The 17,360-nt window shown below is 41.1% G+C and overlaps 1 protein-coding gene across 3 annotated transcripts; it reads right to left on the bottom strand.

Moving 5' to 3' along the window:
• Positions 1-19: 19 nt before the first annotated feature.
• LOC145484122 (pyruvate carboxylase, mitochondrial-like) lies at positions 20-17,233 on the bottom strand. 3 transcript variants are annotated; one of them, XM_081462747.1, is made up of 17 exons: positions 17,143-17,233; positions 16,896-16,953; positions 15,052-15,477; positions 13,734-14,130; positions 12,426-12,729; positions 11,544-11,706; positions 11,216-11,398; positions 10,493-10,717; positions 9,409-9,664; positions 8,653-8,888; positions 8,211-8,372; positions 7,276-7,525; positions 6,639-6,883; positions 6,009-6,188; positions 2,411-2,507; positions 1,425-1,720; positions 20-1,037 (listed from the first exon to the last, which is right to left on the bottom strand). In XM_081462747.1, exons 3-17 carry the CDS (start codon positions 15,406-15,408, stop codon positions 780-782), a joined length of 3,609 nt encoding a protein of 1,202 aa, XP_081318873.1. In that variant the 5' UTR covers positions 15,409-15,477; positions 16,896-16,953; positions 17,143-17,233; the 3' UTR covers positions 20-779. The 3 variants fall into 3 exon arrangements, with proteins under 3 accessions (XP_081318873.1, XP_081318872.1, XP_081318874.1); XM_081462746.1 differs by lacking the exon at positions 17,143-17,233 and having other exon boundaries at positions 16,896-17,108; XM_081462748.1 differs by lacking the exons at positions 16,896-16,953; positions 17,143-17,233 and adding an exon at positions 16,562-16,883.
• Between the last annotated feature and the right edge of the window lie 127 nt (positions 17,234-17,360).

The following is a 17,360-nucleotide window of genomic DNA, read 5'->3' as shown; positions in this document are numbered from 1 at the left end:
ATGATATAAGGCAAGCCAGAGAATTATCAAGATGTTTTATTTCCTAAGTTACCGGTGATGTTTCATTACAAATTCAATTTACATGTTTACTTCTTCAAAAAATAACTGAATCTCAAGTGCTATTGTCTAGTGGATATTACTCGCTTTTTTATCTCTACGTTTACCTCTTACGTGGAAAGTAGCTGTCCTGCAATCTGGGACATCGTTAATATAAGCCCCATAAATTATTCGTTTCTTATTGCAGCTACGAACTCTGTGAGTTTGCCCCCATGGTTTTTCGTTTTCTCTTTAGCAAGAGATATTCTCTTACGAAGCTAATAGATGTATAATTATTCTTGAGAAAATATTTCAAAATAAAATTCGGTGAAATCGGCTTGGATGTTCATTTCATTTCATGAGTTTTGGCAGTGTATTAAACGAACTTAAATAATAATTTAATTAACAGCCCAAAACCTCGGTTTCATATATTAGGTGAAAATTCAGAAAGATACTTTTGAGTGAAAAACAGAGAGTTTGGGTACCTTAATTAAAAGAAATTTTGATAACTAGTTTTTCAAAAGGCACATACTTTAGCCTTTCAAAAACTTCTTAACGCTCTCTAAATATATTCCCCAACTGCTTAAATGCTACTAAGTGAATCTACATTAGAATACACATCCAACGATTCTGCAAATGCAGCTTGGCTTTTCTTTCTAGCGGCAAATCACCACAAACTCCGAAGCTCTCCGAAGATGAGCCGAATGACTGCGATCGGCCTACGAGAGCGATATACACTGGAATCAACTAAGAGGTTCGATGTCCACCAACAGGTCTCCTGCTTCTAAGGTCTGGTTCAATTTGACGGAGATTTTATTGACAGTGCCGTCGATGGGAGCACTCACGTTGGTCTCCATCTTCATGGCGCTAAGCACGACCAGTGGGGAGCCCTTCTTCACGACCTCCTTCTCCTTGACCCGGATGCCGACAACTTTCCCCGGCATGGGAGCTCCCACCGAGCCTTTGACCGACTTGTCTGCTTTGGGATGTCGCGCGAGTGTCTGTGGAATTTAAGAACAGGAGTCAATGCTGAGATAATTTTGAAACACATACTGCGTACGAGAAAGTAAGCCAAATATTCAGTACACAGCGGTTTTCACTTAAGCGTTGAAAAGTAATTAGTTTTGCATCACTGCGCAAAACGTTTGGCTCAAAAAACTCGCGCCACTTTTTCATCCAGTCAAAGGTAAAACCAAAACCAAACGTGACGCGCTCGCACAAGTTTTCCCGCGCTGCTACATGTATCTGCTTCAAGCTTTGATTGGTTCATTGGATTGTCTGTGTCCTTTGTGATTGGCTAGAGTAACTACTTTGGTTTTGGTTTTACGACACCAGTTGAAACCGCTCTATATGTTAATAAATTATAAAGCGTTCATAAAACCAAATACCTTAGTGACAGACTTATCCTCCACCATCACCGTCCTCAGCTGTCCGTTCATCTCACAGAAAACTTCTCTTTGTCCATTGGGGTGCAAATTACTGATTGCCAAAACTTTAATGTTCAACACTTTACCAGGCTCGATGGCCACCTGGAACTCCTCGCCAATCTCAGGGCCAGTGAAGAAGAGCCTGGTGGGCAGCCCATCGACTGGACCAAACTCGTCCCGGAACATCATGTAATCATTGAATACTTTGGGGTACAAAGCAGCGCTAAGGACGTCTTCATCTCGGATGGCACCCTCACCTGTGAAACCAAGATAACCATTAAAGTTTGCCGAGCTACTATCTAACGATGCCGGAGTCCAAAACGATACGATTCCATTCGATTCCAATTCAAGACTAGCGGGTGTAATCGTATCGTTGAACAACTTGTTGAGGAGATCTGGTATAAAGCTTGCAAGTAATTGTGTTGGTGATGAGTGGGGGAGGGGGCAAGTACCATTCCACTGTCACGGTATTTTTGGCGATCTGCTACGCAAAGTATAGTTTTTTAGCAGTGTCCCCTAATTAGTATGGTGTTTTTATTCCCAAGCTATAAGGTTTTTTGACACTTTAATAAAGTTCTCACTCACTCACTCACTCGCAAGAACTAACTACGACAATCGATATTTAGTGATGGATTACTAAGAAAATTGTCAACAAAGAACAGAAAAAAGTTGAAGCAAAATGAACGGCACAAAAGTGACGGTTCCAACTGAAGTTTCATAGCAGCCTTTTTCCGAGAACAGACAATTTACACCAAACGTAAATAAGATGAACCCTCTAGATGAAATTCGGGGACCAACAAGAAAAATTTCCGTTCCGAATTTTCAAGTTTCCTTTATCCCACGATTCACAGTACAAGGAATAACAAAAGAAAAGTAGAGATTTGTCTACTTAGCGCCAGACCTGACCAAAGCACATAGTAAATAAATACTAAAGTTTTTGATCTTACCAAAATCTTCCTGTAGTTTCGCTTTCAGTGCATCAAAGTCAAGTGGTTCCAAGGATTCACCTGGTCTGCCATCAATGGTTGGACGGCCCTTTAACATCTGGTAAAGTAAGATAAAGCGAACATGATAAATATCCACAGAATCGAGAGGCGTTGAGGCATAAGGCCCCCGTCCTCACTACGCGGGACGAATTTGAAAACGGCGTTTTCACTCTGAAAACGTATCAATGTTTTTACGTCCACACTACGCCGTAGAAATTTGGAAATGCACAGTCACCGGTAATTTCGCATTTGTGTTTGAGGAGACCTCGGGCAGGAAAGTCACATGGTTATCGAGAAGCTCCCATTTCAAAATGTTATCTGTCCACACGAAACTAACGAAAAGCCGGTGTTTTCAAATTCCTCCGGTCTCAAGAGCGTTTTCGAAAAGCGCCGTTTTCGTGACGGACTAGTGTGGAATGCAGGCCTGACCGTAGAAATTAATAAAGCTGGGGTTTTCACATTTCTCCGGCGCAGCGTAGATGGGGCCTAAACTGTAATCCTATCACTTTTATAATTTAAACCACTTGATATACGAGGAAACATGAATTACGGCGAAAGATGAATTTGAGTAAGTACACTTTTTAAAGTCTTCTTTGTAATTAGTACACCTTGAAAAATTTTCGTTTGATCGCTCGCTTCGGCCAGTCTTTTCAGCTAACGAGGTTTAAAATATCGCTCTTTCTAAAAGCGAACAAACAAGCGAAAGAAAACATAGTGGTTTTTGTTAGCTATCTGCACTGAACAGCAGTATAGGAGCGTGTGAGAACGGGTTCACTAGAGGGGTATAGGATAAAATAAATATAAATATAGGCTAGAGTAACGAGCCCTGAGAGGTCTGGAGAAATAAAAGAATTAGTTTCATCGATCACGATAGAGAGGAAAGTTTAACGGTTAGCGTATAGCTTTAGAAGTGTCTCGCGCTCAAGCGATGTGGGGCGTCCGGTTTAAACTGTATACTGTTCACAGCATCTCTATTTTTCAACGCACGCGAAAGAAAAAGCGACCGAAGCGAGCGCGAAGCACGCCGGGGGGAGGGGGGAGGGGGAGGGGGAGGGGGAAGGAGCGAAGCGAGCCACCTCCTCCGATGTGAAGTTTCCCGTTTTGCGCTGGCGTTCAGTTCTCTCGCGATCAACGATCGAATAAAAATACGAGAAAATAGAGGGCTGTGAACAGTCTAAAACTGTAGATGCCTAAACCCTATATCAAATTATAGAACTGGCTATCAAACTATATCGAGGATTTTGAAATAAAGTGAATTGTCAATTCTTTTTTTATGATCTTAAATGCAAGCTTCCGAATCACCTTTTGAAAGGTACAAGTCAAAGCGAAAAAAATATTCAGTTCAAACTAAAAAATTCGCAGACACAGTTTTGTTGTTTCCATGCCAAAGGTATACGCCAACCTTAATTGGAGGTGATAAACGAATAAGACTTGTTCAACTTGTAACTAAGTACAATAAGCTGGGATGATTTTATTCAATGAAGAATATTAAAAAAGAACACATTTCAAAGCGGTCTTCATAAGAAAATAAAATGTCTTTAGTGCTTTACACTTTTCGTTGTCCACTAAGCGAAAATAGAAATAATTTTAATCCGAAAGAGAAGCCAATCGACAAAGCCCTAGTGTTAGGGTAATTTATTTCAGCCATAAAAAATAAACTTTAACGCGTCGTTTACCTTTATCCCGCGAAAAGCAGAAAACTCAATGGTCGAAATGCCAGCTCTGACACAGTTAAACGCAGGTGGGTAGTGTTATGGAACAAATCTCTCGCGCTTGTATAAACAAAGTGACAGCACGTTCAAAAAGAGCAAGTGCTTGCGATTCGAAACCTATTCAAAGAGTCAGAAAGTTGTGTTGCTCAAAACTCAAGTGGCTGCTGATATTCAGATCTCTCACAGAGTGACATAAATAACGAAATTATTCTATAGACGAGAGGTCGATAGGAAAGTACTACAGCTATATTAAGTGAAAAGACTGGCTGGAATAGGTCGAATTAAGTGAAATTGAGCAGGTGTGTCGACACTTGGAGAAAAACAAAAACCGAGTAACGTTTTCACTGAAAACAGAACTGGCGCAGGCTCTATTGTCTGCATGTGCAAATAAGAAAGAACTGAGAAATTTTGACCGTCGCTTTCTGGATCATTTTTGAAGTTGTCTAAGACCGAAAGGCAGCAGTATAGCACAGAGAATGCACAGATGGTTCTGGATCATAGGCTGGTTCCCGACCACTTTAGCCGTGGCATGCAATGGACTCGTGATCTGGCTAATCACCACGAGAAGACGACTTCGAACTACGGCCAACTGGTTTGTCATGTCGCTTTCCGTGGCTGATCTCTGCATCGGGTTGTTCTTATTTCCAATTTTGTTCACTTGCAAGAAAAAGTGGTTTTCATACACGGCGCAAAACAAACACATTATTTCGACGTGGTTGATTTTTTTTGTACACGCTTCGGCTATGAATCTATGTGCTATGACAACGGATCGCGACGTCGCCATTGCCATGCCTCTCAAGTACATCACTTACATGACGCCCGGGCGAACTATGCGATTGATAGCCGTGGCGTGGGTCTTCCCAGCCGTTCTGTGGATTTTATACACGATTCTAATCCTACATTTTGCTGCTTCGACCTCCGTCGTCGCATTTGAAATCATCATTAAGTGCGCGCTTGAAATTTTACCTGCTGTGTTACTGACCACAACGACTCTTGACATGCTAGTGATTGTTCGACGGCATAAGAAAGAGATCTCAACCCTTCTTGCAATCTCAACCCTTCTTGCAATATAATCGGCACATTTCCGAGGACAGCCCGGGCGTGGTCCGACGGAGCCCCGAGACGTATTCGGCGGCAGTTATCGGAGTGGTCGTACTCGCGTTTGTTCTCGGCTATTTCGTCGAAAATTATTTCTCTTTCTGCCAAATCTGTCCGTTGATTTTGGTAGACGTTGTTTTACTGTTCCCGTTGATAAATGTCGCTGCAAATTCCCTTGCCTACGCGCTTTTAAAGAAAGACATTAGAAGAGAAGTGAGAAGTGTAATGTTAAATGTAACCAGATAGGAAACAACAAGTAAATGCGCGACCATCGTCAACATCTTTAAGGTGAAAGACATGTTACAACCGTTTATTTCCTTCGTGCTTCGTGTGTCCAGCTAATGAAGTGCAAACCTACAACGAACGTTTTATTTTTCTTGGACAAAAGCGCTGGCAAGGAAACCAACAGACTATCCGCACTGTTTTGATTTTCCGTCCGATTTGAACAAGCAATTTTGAATAACGCAGAAAAATCTTAATCAAGTACAAAGTCCTGTTTTACACTTTGTTCTTCCAGCTAAAGTGTGGCTTGAATGTTGTGGTACGTTCTTGAGTCTCGACAAGGAAATCTAAAACAGGTTATTCGCCATTCTAAAGGGGCTGTGAGTTCCTAGTCTTTTAAGCGCGAACTGTATACGGGGTTTATATGGCAAATATTCGTTTTTCGCGATGAGTCTGTGATCTGCGATAAGTCACAATCTTGAACGCTCTAAATGAAGCGCACCCTTAACCCACATTACTTCACTGACCTTGGTTCTAAGCGGTTCTGGAAAGCCTCCGTGGGGTTGTCCCAAGTAGCCTTGCATGAACTCGACTACAGATGAAGGGAAGTCCAGTTCCTCAGCCTTCATGAGCACGTCACGGTCATCCAGCTTGTTCTGTACCATAAACTGCGCCAAATCACCCACCACTTTAGAGGTTGGAGTCACCTAAGGAAAGAAAGTACTGTTAATTTCTGGATGGCGCGTTTTCACTCATGTGGCAAGCAGCCATGCAAATTTATTGGAAAAAAAGAAAGAGTTTCATAGGTAAAGAGTTCAACTCCCATAGGATTGGTTTCGGACATCATAGTCTGACTGAACATGCTCTCTAGTAAGTACTAGTTGGGGGCGAAGAGATACCCCCCACCCAAAACTCCACCTCCCCTCTCGGCCACTTCACCCTTGGCCAGTTTCTTCTCGGCCCTTCCGGCCGCGGTCAGTCCCTTCCAGTCGGAGCCTGTTCACAGGCTAGGGACACCACATTGGCCGCTGTTTCACTGTTTTGGGACACTAATATGGCTGCCGTCATGTGAAAACACTCCATGCGATCAACATGGTCAAAACGTCAGAGAGAGAGGAGGGGGGGGGGGGGAGGGGGAGGGGAAGGTACGTTCTTACCTTGACGACATCGCCCAGCAGGTCATTGGCCATAGCGTACTTCTTCTTAACTTCAGAAAACTGATCGGCCAGGCCAAGCGAGTAGGCCTGGAAGTGTAGGTTGGTATACTGTCCGCCTGGGATCTCATTCTCATACACGTCAGCATTACCAGTCTTCATTGTCACAGTGCTCTCAAATGGCGCGTACAGCTGACGTGCTCGTTCCCAGTACTCGCTGTACTCATGGACACGCTCGATTGGAATTCCTAAACGGAAGAAAATAAAGAGGATTTCAAACTTTGCTGCTTCCCTTGTTGGGCATTTTAGACGCTATGTAAGAGACAAAGGCTATGCCCTCAGGAACAATGAAACAACAACTACAAATTGGCAGCAAAATTTAAAGGAGCTAAGTCAAGGGTTGCGCATCTTGAAAAGTTTAGCCTAAATTCTTCAAGTTCTTTGTTTGTAATCCGTGTCAATCTTCTCCATCCTTAACCATCTTTGTTCCTTCGTGGATTATTATTATCTCTTTAGTGTTTTTCTATCTTAGTATACTATTATTTTCAGGTTGCCTTCAATTTAATAATTCTGTACGTGGACAAAATAACTCAAAATATCGTGACTAAGCGCCTTTAAACAGCAATCTCTTCCAACAAACCTGTTTCCTTCTCTGTGTTTTGCAAGGCTGCTACAATAGCGCCCATACTGGGCTGTGACGTCATACCAGACAGGGAATCGACAGCAACGTCCACCACATCTGCCCCAGCCTCCGCCGCGGCCAGCATGGAGGCCACGCCTGCTCCAGCGGTATCATGGGTATGCACGTGAATAGGCATCTTGGGGAACTGGGCCCGAAGAGAACCAATTAATAGCGTAGCAGCACTGGGTTTCAACACACCAGCCATGTCCTGCAATAAAGAACACATCAGTCAAGCCATTAAGTTGTCATTTATTTAGTCTTTATTGTGTGGTTATCAAAAGACTCTGGCAAAGCTCACTATAATACGAGTTGTATGCTTACAACAGAAGTGACCACGTTTGCTTTCAAAACTACAGAACTTAGCAAACCACGACGACAACGACAACGAGAACGCCACCAAAGAAAACTTTTAATGAGTAGAACAATAGCTGTGCACGTGCGTTATAAATCTTTGTACATTTTTTAGCCGTCCTCTGCAAAACAACAACGTGAAATGACTAAGTTCTGCGTATTTTAGAGAACGCGAACGACAGCGGCTAATTTTTTTAAATTCCATTTGGAATTGAATGCTGGTATTACATATTTAGCTTGACCAAATTCCGAGACCAAAGTTCGCACTGAACAGACCTTGCCAAACTCGAAGGTAAAATCAGATATAACTTCAATTTTACTAGGCGTTGTCCTCGGGGTCGCCATCGTCGTTGCTTAAGGTCCCTGTTGTTTTGTGGAGGACGGCAAAGAAATGTAGCAAGAATTATAACGCACGTGCACAGCCATTCCGTTGTATTGCTCATGAAACCTTCTGTTTAGCAAGGTTCCGTTTGCGTTGCTGATGTGGTTTTCTTAAACTACCTACTGTCATGAAGAAAACTGGATGTAGTTTGTTGCCTTACCTTGATACAGAGCACATGGGTGCCGGCTCTGACCAGTTCTGATGCAAGATTCATGTAGTAATCAATGTTGTATTTAGTCTTGTATGGATTAGACACGTCTCCGGTGTAAGAAATGGCAGCTTCGACGACTCCACCAGCCTGACCGGATGCTTCAATACCCAGCTAACGAAACGAAAAGAAAAGGCAGTCAAAATTTAAACAATACAGCTAGCTGCAGTGTTGCATGTACAAGTGGGAGGTTACTATTTCAAGTGACAAGAAGCCATTTAGTGGTTGTCCCAAAAATTAACCAAAAATTCTTCGTAGTTTTGATTAATTTTGGAGATCTCAAGTGAAGCCTCTGGCTCTTGTTAAACCTCCAACTCTTTTCCGTTCTCTTCAACTCTACTGTGCGCACTCTCATCGGTTCTCCGACGTGCGTTTTCACGAGACTCTGCATTACCTGTAAGTTAGGAAGATAATTCAGAGAGTCAAACACTCTGAAGATATCCATGCCATTCTGTTGTGCCTTCTCGCAAAACTTGAACACCACATTATCAGGGTAGCTGGTGTATCCCACAGCATTGGCGCCTCTGAGGAGCATCTGGAAAGGAATGTTGGGAACGGCTTCGCGCAGCTGTGCCAAACGTTCCCAAGGACACTCGTACAGAAAACGAAGAGCTACGTCAAATGTTGCGCCTGGAAGTAAATGGATTTACTGGTTATTTCATGGTGTTATGAGAAATACAAACAATATTTCAGAACGTTTCCAACCAATTTCCGAATTTACCCGAAAATTACGCGTGGTCACCCGGATGTTCACTAATTAGCTGCCGAAGGTGAAGCGATTATAGCGAAAGCGTTTCGTATCAATCAATCAAAAACGCTCCAATCTTAAATCTTTGCCTTAAGAATATAATAGGGGACTGCCATTTGGCTTACCCTAAGGATATCCGCGCTTAATCAAGGGTTTTATGGATGATTCTTTTTATTACAAGTACGGTGGAATATTTTCTTTAGATTCCCTCAGTGACGATGCCGTAGATCGGCGAAAGCTTGGCCTTGACTGAATCGTCCATTTAGTCAGACATGCTACTGAAGGATAACTTCAACGGTTTTATTTCCACGAAGTTTACTGAGAAAATAGCTCTGGCCATCAAGATGGTGAATGTAATGCCCGTATGCAATATAATGTACAAGTCATTCCATATCCACTAACCTCCCCAACATTCCAAGCTGTACGCATTAGCAAAGTAATGCGACACAAAGGGCGCGACCTTCAGCATATCGTGAGTCCGCACTCTGGTGGCCAGCAGTGACTGATGGGCATCCCTGAAAGTTGTGTCTGTCAGCAGAAGCCTGTCGCTCTTACGAACACAGCTGGCAAAACCTTCAGGACCTTGCTGCAGTAACACATCTCGCAGGCCACTAGGTCTCATAAAACCACACGAGCCAGAATTTGATGCTTTGGGGATCTAGAACGACACAAGTAAGTAGAAAATATAGCCAGCCAACTGTCTTCTCCTTCACGACAGACATTTGTGTCATCTTGCAGCTGTCAGTAACAGTTACATCTAACAAAACTATGAGTCAACTGTTGGGGAAGCTAGCGAGATGAAACCCCGTCTCGGTCGAAATCATAGCATCAACTGACTTGCCGAAGGTACACAGTAATTTAGATATACTGCAAGATTACATTAATTTTCGTACTGAGATACATCTATACCGAAAATGGAGTCTGTCAGATGGTTAAACGGCACTGTGGATGGCATTTACTGAACTGCCAAACGTTTACTTCGTAAACGTATCTTACGTTCGCACACGTGTCAAAATAAAGGCGGAGAGTTTATGTTTTAGCGTTGCTCAGTGATAATTTTTTTTGAAAATGACACTATAAGCCAGCCAACTTTTTTCAATCACAAACAATCTATAAGTTCGAGCAAAGAAACTGTTTACCGAATTTGTAGCAGACATAATTACAAACGAGATACCGAAATGGAAGAGAGTAAGGCTGTCATAGCTAGAAAAGAAAATAACTTCAGAAGGAGAATTCGTGAGGCCTTGGAAATTGTGCCAGTCACGGCGCTCAATCGAGACCGTGGATTTGAACTTCCGCCCTTACACGGGGATGTTTTGGCACGTGACTCGGTCGACCAAAGCTCACGTGACAAATACACTGACCCGCCATATTTACTTGAGAAAGACGCTGTGAGAGCGTCGAAAGCTTGTGATCGCTAAAAACATTGACTCTGCTTCGGTATCTTGTTTCTTTTTAATTTATAAGATATAATCCAAACCCTAACCTCAGGGGCATCGGGCGCATCTTTTGAAGGTTTCAGTCCAGTCGCAAGCGGTGTACAAGGTCCATTGACCATGACATTCCCAAGATATTGAAGCAGTTTCTGGGCGCGGTTTTGTCCTCTCTCCACCTTGAACAAGTCTGGTCTTTTCAGAATAAAATCAGTGGTGACAGCTCCTCCTAGAAAATCTTCTTGTTTGAGGAGATTCATCAAGAAAGGTATATTGGTCTGCAGACAAACACACAGTAGTTTATTTATATTTTTCTCTTACATTTGTTTGTTTAGAGTTGGGGTTTGGAGCTTGGATCAAATGGTATGAACTGAAGCACTGGCTGACGGTAGCAATTATTAATAATGTTCCATTCCTAAGCAAGAAACTTTGACACTACTTCTCTCAAGTGACATCTGATAGACTGCAAGATTCTCCTAGCAAATTGCCTTTCGCTTCCTTGTACAAAAAGGGAGAATTTGACTTGACATCAAGGGTCACTTAAGGCTTTTTCTATGCACCCCTTGATTTGTTCAGAATGATGATTTTCTCATTTATATAAGCGTTTCATTCTCTGACTGAGCTAGAAAAAAATACCACTTGTGAAAGGACATTATCTGTCCCTCAAAATTTTAGCCCGTGCTTTCTATGTTACAGCAATTTGCCAGTTATTGAAAAGCAATTGTACTTTCCTTCGATATTTACACAACGTACACTGGACTTAACTTGAATCATACCTTGACACCTCTTATTCTAAACTCGCGCAGTGCTCGGAGCAGCTTGGTAGCAGCGTCTCTGTGATTTGCACCATGACTTATAACTTTTGTCAACAAGGAGTCATAGTGAGGAGAGACCACAGCACCAGGGAACATGGAATTCCCATCCAGACGAATCCCCATTCCTTCACCAGTGCGGAAAACCTACAACAGCAAGGAAACAAACGAAACATGTGTTTAGAACTCTAAAGCAAATGTTAAAACACTGCTCCCGCAGTCATACTCTCTAATGTCCATGGTATGAGTAAACAAACTTGTGATACTCAAACAGCCTGCTACAGTTACGTACCTCAATTCTGCCGGTATCTGGTGTGAAGTCATTAGCAGGATCTTCTGTTGTGATACGAGCTTGAATAGATGAGCCGGTAACTTTGATATCCTCTTGACGAAGTCCAATTTCTTCCAAGGATTTTCCCTCTGCAACACCAATCTGCGCCCTCACCAAGTCGACACTGTGAGTCAACAAAGTTTGAGTGATATTTCAAGAAAGAATTAATTTAGTCACATTGTAATAATGAACATTATTAATAATTATCCTTTAGGGATATCTTGCTGAATGCCAACTGCACAGTTTGCTTGCAGTTAGTTTCACTCATGTTTGCTTAAAAGTTAGTTTTTAATTGTTGGAAACAGCCAAAATTTATACAATAATCAATGTTGTCCTTTCCAAATTTAACCAAAAGGTAGATCCAACTAAATTTGCAAATTAAATGCATGGAAAGAAATTACATTACATAAATTCTCACTTTGCATGGATAATTTGCACATTAGTTGGTTTTAGAAGTCTTCTAATGTAATTTACCATTTAATATGCAAATTTAGTCAACTTCATAAACAGGACTCACAGAATATTTTCATAATCAGCTTGAAAAATGGAATACTGATAACACCGCAATGTCTGTTCTTATCGCTTATTTCGACTTGTTTATGTATTTGTAAATTGGTGCTCTCTCTTTGATGATTATTTAATACTTCAATGATAATTGACAGTTAAATAAATTAACTACATGTAATGACTTGTACTTAGAACTAATTAACTTACTACACCAACTGTACTTATTTTTCTTGTCAGTATATCCCAAAGGGCAAGCTTGAAAAATGGAAAAGTGGTCTGTTTTGCACCCCTGCCCACACATACATGTAAGTTAAACATCAGGAGTAACTGGCTCACCCTGTTATCTCTTCCGTCACTGTATGTTCCACTTGAAGTCGAGCATTAACCTCCATAAAATAGTGATTGCCTTGTGGGTCCAATAAGAACTCCACTGTCCCTGCATTCTCATAACCTACAGCCTTACATAAAGCAATAGCATCCCTTGTCATTTTGTCTCTGATTTCAGGAGCTAAATCTGGAGCTGGCGCAATCTCTACGATCTTCTGGTGGCGTCTCTGAACTGAGCAATCCCTTTCATAGAGGTGAACCACATTCTTGTAGGCATCACCCATCACTTGGACTTCAATGTGTCGTGGTTGGTCTGAAGTATAGTTTGTCAAAATTTTGAGTGAGTGAAAATGTTGTCAGTGATGTGCTCAAAACACAAGTTAACTATGTTTGATTCAATAAAGTCCTTGGAAGAAGTTGCAATCCATAAAAAAATATACTGTCTAAGTATTTTATAATAATTATAATAAATGATGGTAATAGGACGGCTTTTTCCTGACAATAAGCTGACAGCCCAGAGCAAAACTTGGTGTATTTTGCAGTTAGGTTAGTGGATTCTGTCTTTCATCTGTCTGGCAGGCTAGTGAAGATTCCTGAGAAAATTTTTGAAGAAAATCAAAGAAGGACATGGCATCTATGCCAACTCTCCTGGATTATCCGGGAGTCTCCCAGATACTGACCTACAGTTCTAACAGATCTACTGTTCGCCCATACTGCTCACCAATTCTCTTGGATTCAAAGGAAAGGACTCATTTAGGCTGATTTTTGGCCTTTCGGGGGGCGAAATTATTGGAATCTTTGACGCATTTTTGTGGCTGAATCGAAGGAGCTCTACTTTTAAGAGCTTTTTTTTTAGGGTCGAGAAGGTAAAAATTGGCAATCTCCTGGATTTAAATTTCTTTAAATTGCATCTCTGCTATAAAAGTAAAATTTTGGCGTGCTAGTAAGAATGGCTTTCAGAGTCTTCCATGTACATCATGCTATAGCTTGCCCCAAGGACAAATCTGAAATTTGCTTTTGTTGTGCACCCTGCAACATTGGAAAGAACAACTGAGCCAAGTGGCTGATACTGCCAGAACTTAAATCCCAGTTTCAGCATTAAGCAACTACGAGTATTTTCTACTTCCCCCTGGATGAGATGTTAGTCCATCACAAAATTAAATCCGAAGCAGTTAATTGGTCCATACCTATGTAATACATCTGGGTGGAGAGAGTAACCATGAGAACGCATGTAAAGTATCGAGCCCAAGAACCCAACCCAAAGGCGGAGTAGAAAAACTATCTGACCCAAAGCATCAATGGAATATGTACACTCACCAACAAACTTTTCAATAAACATAGAACCATCTCCAAAAGCAGCATGTGCCTCATTGCTGGCTAAATTGAAGAATTCTTCGACATCTTCCATCCTATGGATAACTCTCATACCACGCCCACCTCCTCCATAAGCTGCTTTAGTGATGACTGGTAGCCCATGCTCTTCACAGAAGGCTTTAGCTTCTGCAGCACTTCTGATTGGATTCTCTGTGCCAGGAACCACAGGTACACCAGCCTCTACTGCCACTCTGCGTGCCTCCACTTTGTCACCCATCATTTTAACAATTCCCGGGGATGGACCAATGAAAATAAGACCATTCTTGACACAAGCTTCAGCAAAGTTCGCTCTTTCAGAGAGGAATCCATAGCCTGGGTGAATGGCATCAGCACCGGTTTCCTAGATGATGTGACAAAAACACATTTTAATTAAATCATCATTCACAATAAGTATAGTTCCACCATGTATGTGGTGCAGTGGCCTCAAGCTGGGGTTTCATTAAGGGCCGGGCACTGGGCAAATTGACTGGCTGAGAGAATGGTTTTGCCTGCCTGGTTTGACCATCTAGAGGCGAATTTTTTCTTATAAAGAAGTTCAGTTCAAATAGTTTTGTTCGCCTGAGGAAACCAGTTGCCCTCCTGCTTTCCAAAATAAGTGATCTTGGTTTGAATACCAGGGTCATTGAGGATGACTGCATATATTTCCTTTTTTTCTCATAATCATCCCAGCAGTCCAGAATGCTGAATTCTAGGATTTGATTGACTTGTCACTCTGGACAATTTTTCATGATACAAACTTTGCTAGAAACTTAAGGTTTTCGTTCACTTTAAACTACAGGTACATACTAGGCTATGCGAACATGAAAAAAATAATACAGGAGTGAAAAGACATGGATTTGGATAATTCATGAAAGCTATCGGGTCAAAACAGTTCTCACTGGAAAAGAGTTACACCTAATACTAGTAAATATTTCTTTCAATTTTCAGGTCAATATTCCATGTCTAACTTCAAGCAAATGCCACATATTTGACAAATGAAACAGCCCAATAAAGGTTACTGAAGTTAGAAACAACTACAGGGCACCTTACCCTCAAACAAACACTGAAGAGAGCAACATACTAAGCCTTCTTCTCAACATCTATTCCCCACTCCTGAGGCTGGGGGACCCTACTCTTGCATATAATGGGCTGTTTTAAATTAAGTTTGGATTGCATGTCCAAGAGTTAAAAATTGAAAACTCCTTTCAATTATTGTTTTACGAAAAAAAAAAGTATTGCATTTTCATTCAGCCTTATGGCATCATTCTGACCCATCACTTACCTTTGCTATTTTTATGATCTCTGGAATATTTAAATAAGCAGCGACTGGTGGCATACCCTTGCCGATGAGGTACGCTTCATCAGCTTTCTGTCTGTGCATCATATTGGCATCCTGTTCAGAGTAAATAGCGACCGTTGTTATCCCAGCTTCAGTAGCTGCTCGAAAAACTCGGATCGCTATTTCACCACGATTTGCGACCAGCAGTTTCTTGATCTCACTCCTCCGTGGCTCGGGTTTCTGGCCCTGGTTAAACTTATTTCCCTCATGGATGTAACGGCATGTGGACCATATTCCACTGCTTACAGTAAACTGCTGTTGAATAACTTTCTTGAAGCGTGGAGCATGAACTCGTAACATTTTGTTGATGGTAATTCAGTGGATTTCTTGGTCCTTGTTTGAGTATTAAATAATTTATGTGAATTTAACCTAAAAAAATAAATAAATGCATCTCAAATAACTGGACTGGTGTACACTGTACATGTAGGCTGGATATAGCTATGGAGTAACTAAATATTGGATATCCATGCGCAGTGGACATAGGAATAAAAGAGGGATGTACATGACATTCTAGTCCCTCTTTTAAGATTCAACATCCTGAACTGTTCAAAGAGTGTTTTCTCATAAATTATCCAAAACAAAAATGAAAACATCCAGAATTTAAGATTTGAACACCAGCTGTTCCTTCTTATACTTCTTTGTCATAATCAGACAATGGGTGCTTAAGCAGCCTTATTGCAAATGTATACACTGACAGCAAGTTAACTTCTCAAATCTAATATGTAAGACATGAAAAAATTCTGTGTTCTCTCAAGTGATAGAAACAGGAGTGAAAGTTTGGAAGAACAAGAAAGGCTGTAAGGGGGCACAAATTATGCAAGCTGGTGTAGATGATGTTTCCACAGCTTTATTGAATTTACCCAAACTTTCACCAGTTTCTCTCTGACTTGATAGAGACACTGATAAATTTTTTATATCTCTTTTGCAAAACAATGAGAAAAGAAGTGGGAAATGTGATTCTGTAGAGAGATATGACTCAGTTTCAAGCAATCTGTACAGGGTGTTTCTAAGGTAAAATGTAAATTTCTTTGATCTTGTATACACATGGCTCATTAAAATATCTGGAGACAATTGCGATCATCAAAGTTTCTGAAGTTCCCTTCACTTTTATGTGCATGTACTTATTTCATAAAAATAAAACTGAATTTTTTTTTTTGGAACAAAAAAAATTAGCCCAGCGTTCATTCAACCCAAAATTTAATTTAGTCAACACTTTCCAAACATTACCATGCTTATGAAACCACTTTTCTAGTAAACAAAGAAATCATATCGTTTAAAACAAATTGAAGTTTGTCGGGTTATTAATTATTCAAAGACGTGTTCTTGTTATTTTATATCAAAAATTACATCACGACAAGATTTCATTAAAATTACTGCAATAAAAGCAACAGTTTACGGCAAGCAAATTTTGTAACTCTTGCTGATTTCCCAATAAACTACTGTCTAGACGTACCTTCAACTGACACCTTACACAAAGATCAATACAATGAAACAAGTTAGAATTCACTTAATTTTTCCAGCCTCGCTCTTTGCCACGAACACAAATACAAACTATTAAGTCATGACTGCTCACATGACTTCTAAAAATACAACTCAACTATGCAGTGAAAAAATCAAAACAAATCGGATTTGCTTATGGAATAAGTATTGGCGAGAGGGTGACGTGCCCGATCGTTGAAAACCTTTCGTGGCAAATGCAGGGGCAAGGGTCATCCGAGGAAAGTAAAAAATGACTCATTCATTCGATCCGATTATCACGATAAGAATAACATTGGCTAGAAACATACCTCGATCGGAGAGCGACTTACTGTAAAATAAATGTTCATCAAAAGGAGAGATCATGCCCTGAATAAAAAAAATTATAAAAGCAGCTCAGCGTTTTAGCTCACCCCATTGAGAAATGAACAAAACAAAAACAGTTGAAAACCTGCCCACTGGAACGCGCACAAAGGTAAGGTTCACTTTGTAAGCGTCTTAACCTGAATGGACGTAGTGTTGAATTTAAAAATATACAGCAAACAAAAACTCGCTTACCTGTGTAAGGAAACTTCAAAAAAGAGTCAGCCCCGAGCCTGGGAGCGAAATATGAGCTGTAGGAGAACAATAAGACGTGCTCGATGTCCCGTGAAACAGAGCACGATGAGAGACAACTTGCGCCCGCAATGCTAACTTCCACAAACACAGGTAGCCCAATTGCGTTGGAGCTGCTTTGGAGATGCGATAAAAGGACAAAGATTTTGTCGAAAGTTACG

Source organism: Orbicella franksi, chromosome 4, assembly GCF_964199315.1.
Source record: "Orbicella franksi chromosome 4, jaOrbFran1.1, whole genome shotgun sequence".
NCBI lineage: Eukaryota > Metazoa > Cnidaria > Anthozoa > Scleractinia > Merulinidae > Orbicella > Orbicella franksi.
This window is presented reverse-complemented; position numbering and strand designations above follow the sequence as displayed.

Bases quoted from the DNA above. Each gene is read 5' to 3' on its own strand.
- LOC145484122 (XM_081462747.1), bottom strand. From the start codon at position 15,408: ATGTTACGAGTTCATGCTCCACGCTTCAAGAAAGTTATTCAACAGCAG. The intron at 14,131-15,051 runs GTAAGTGATGGG...CACATCATCTAG, and splicing joins AGATCATAAAAATAGCAAAG to GAAACCGGTGCTGATGCCAT. The intron at 12,730-13,733 runs GTGAGTGTACAT...ACTATACTTCAG, and splicing joins GTTTATTGAAAAGTTTGTTG to ACCAACCACGACACATTGAA.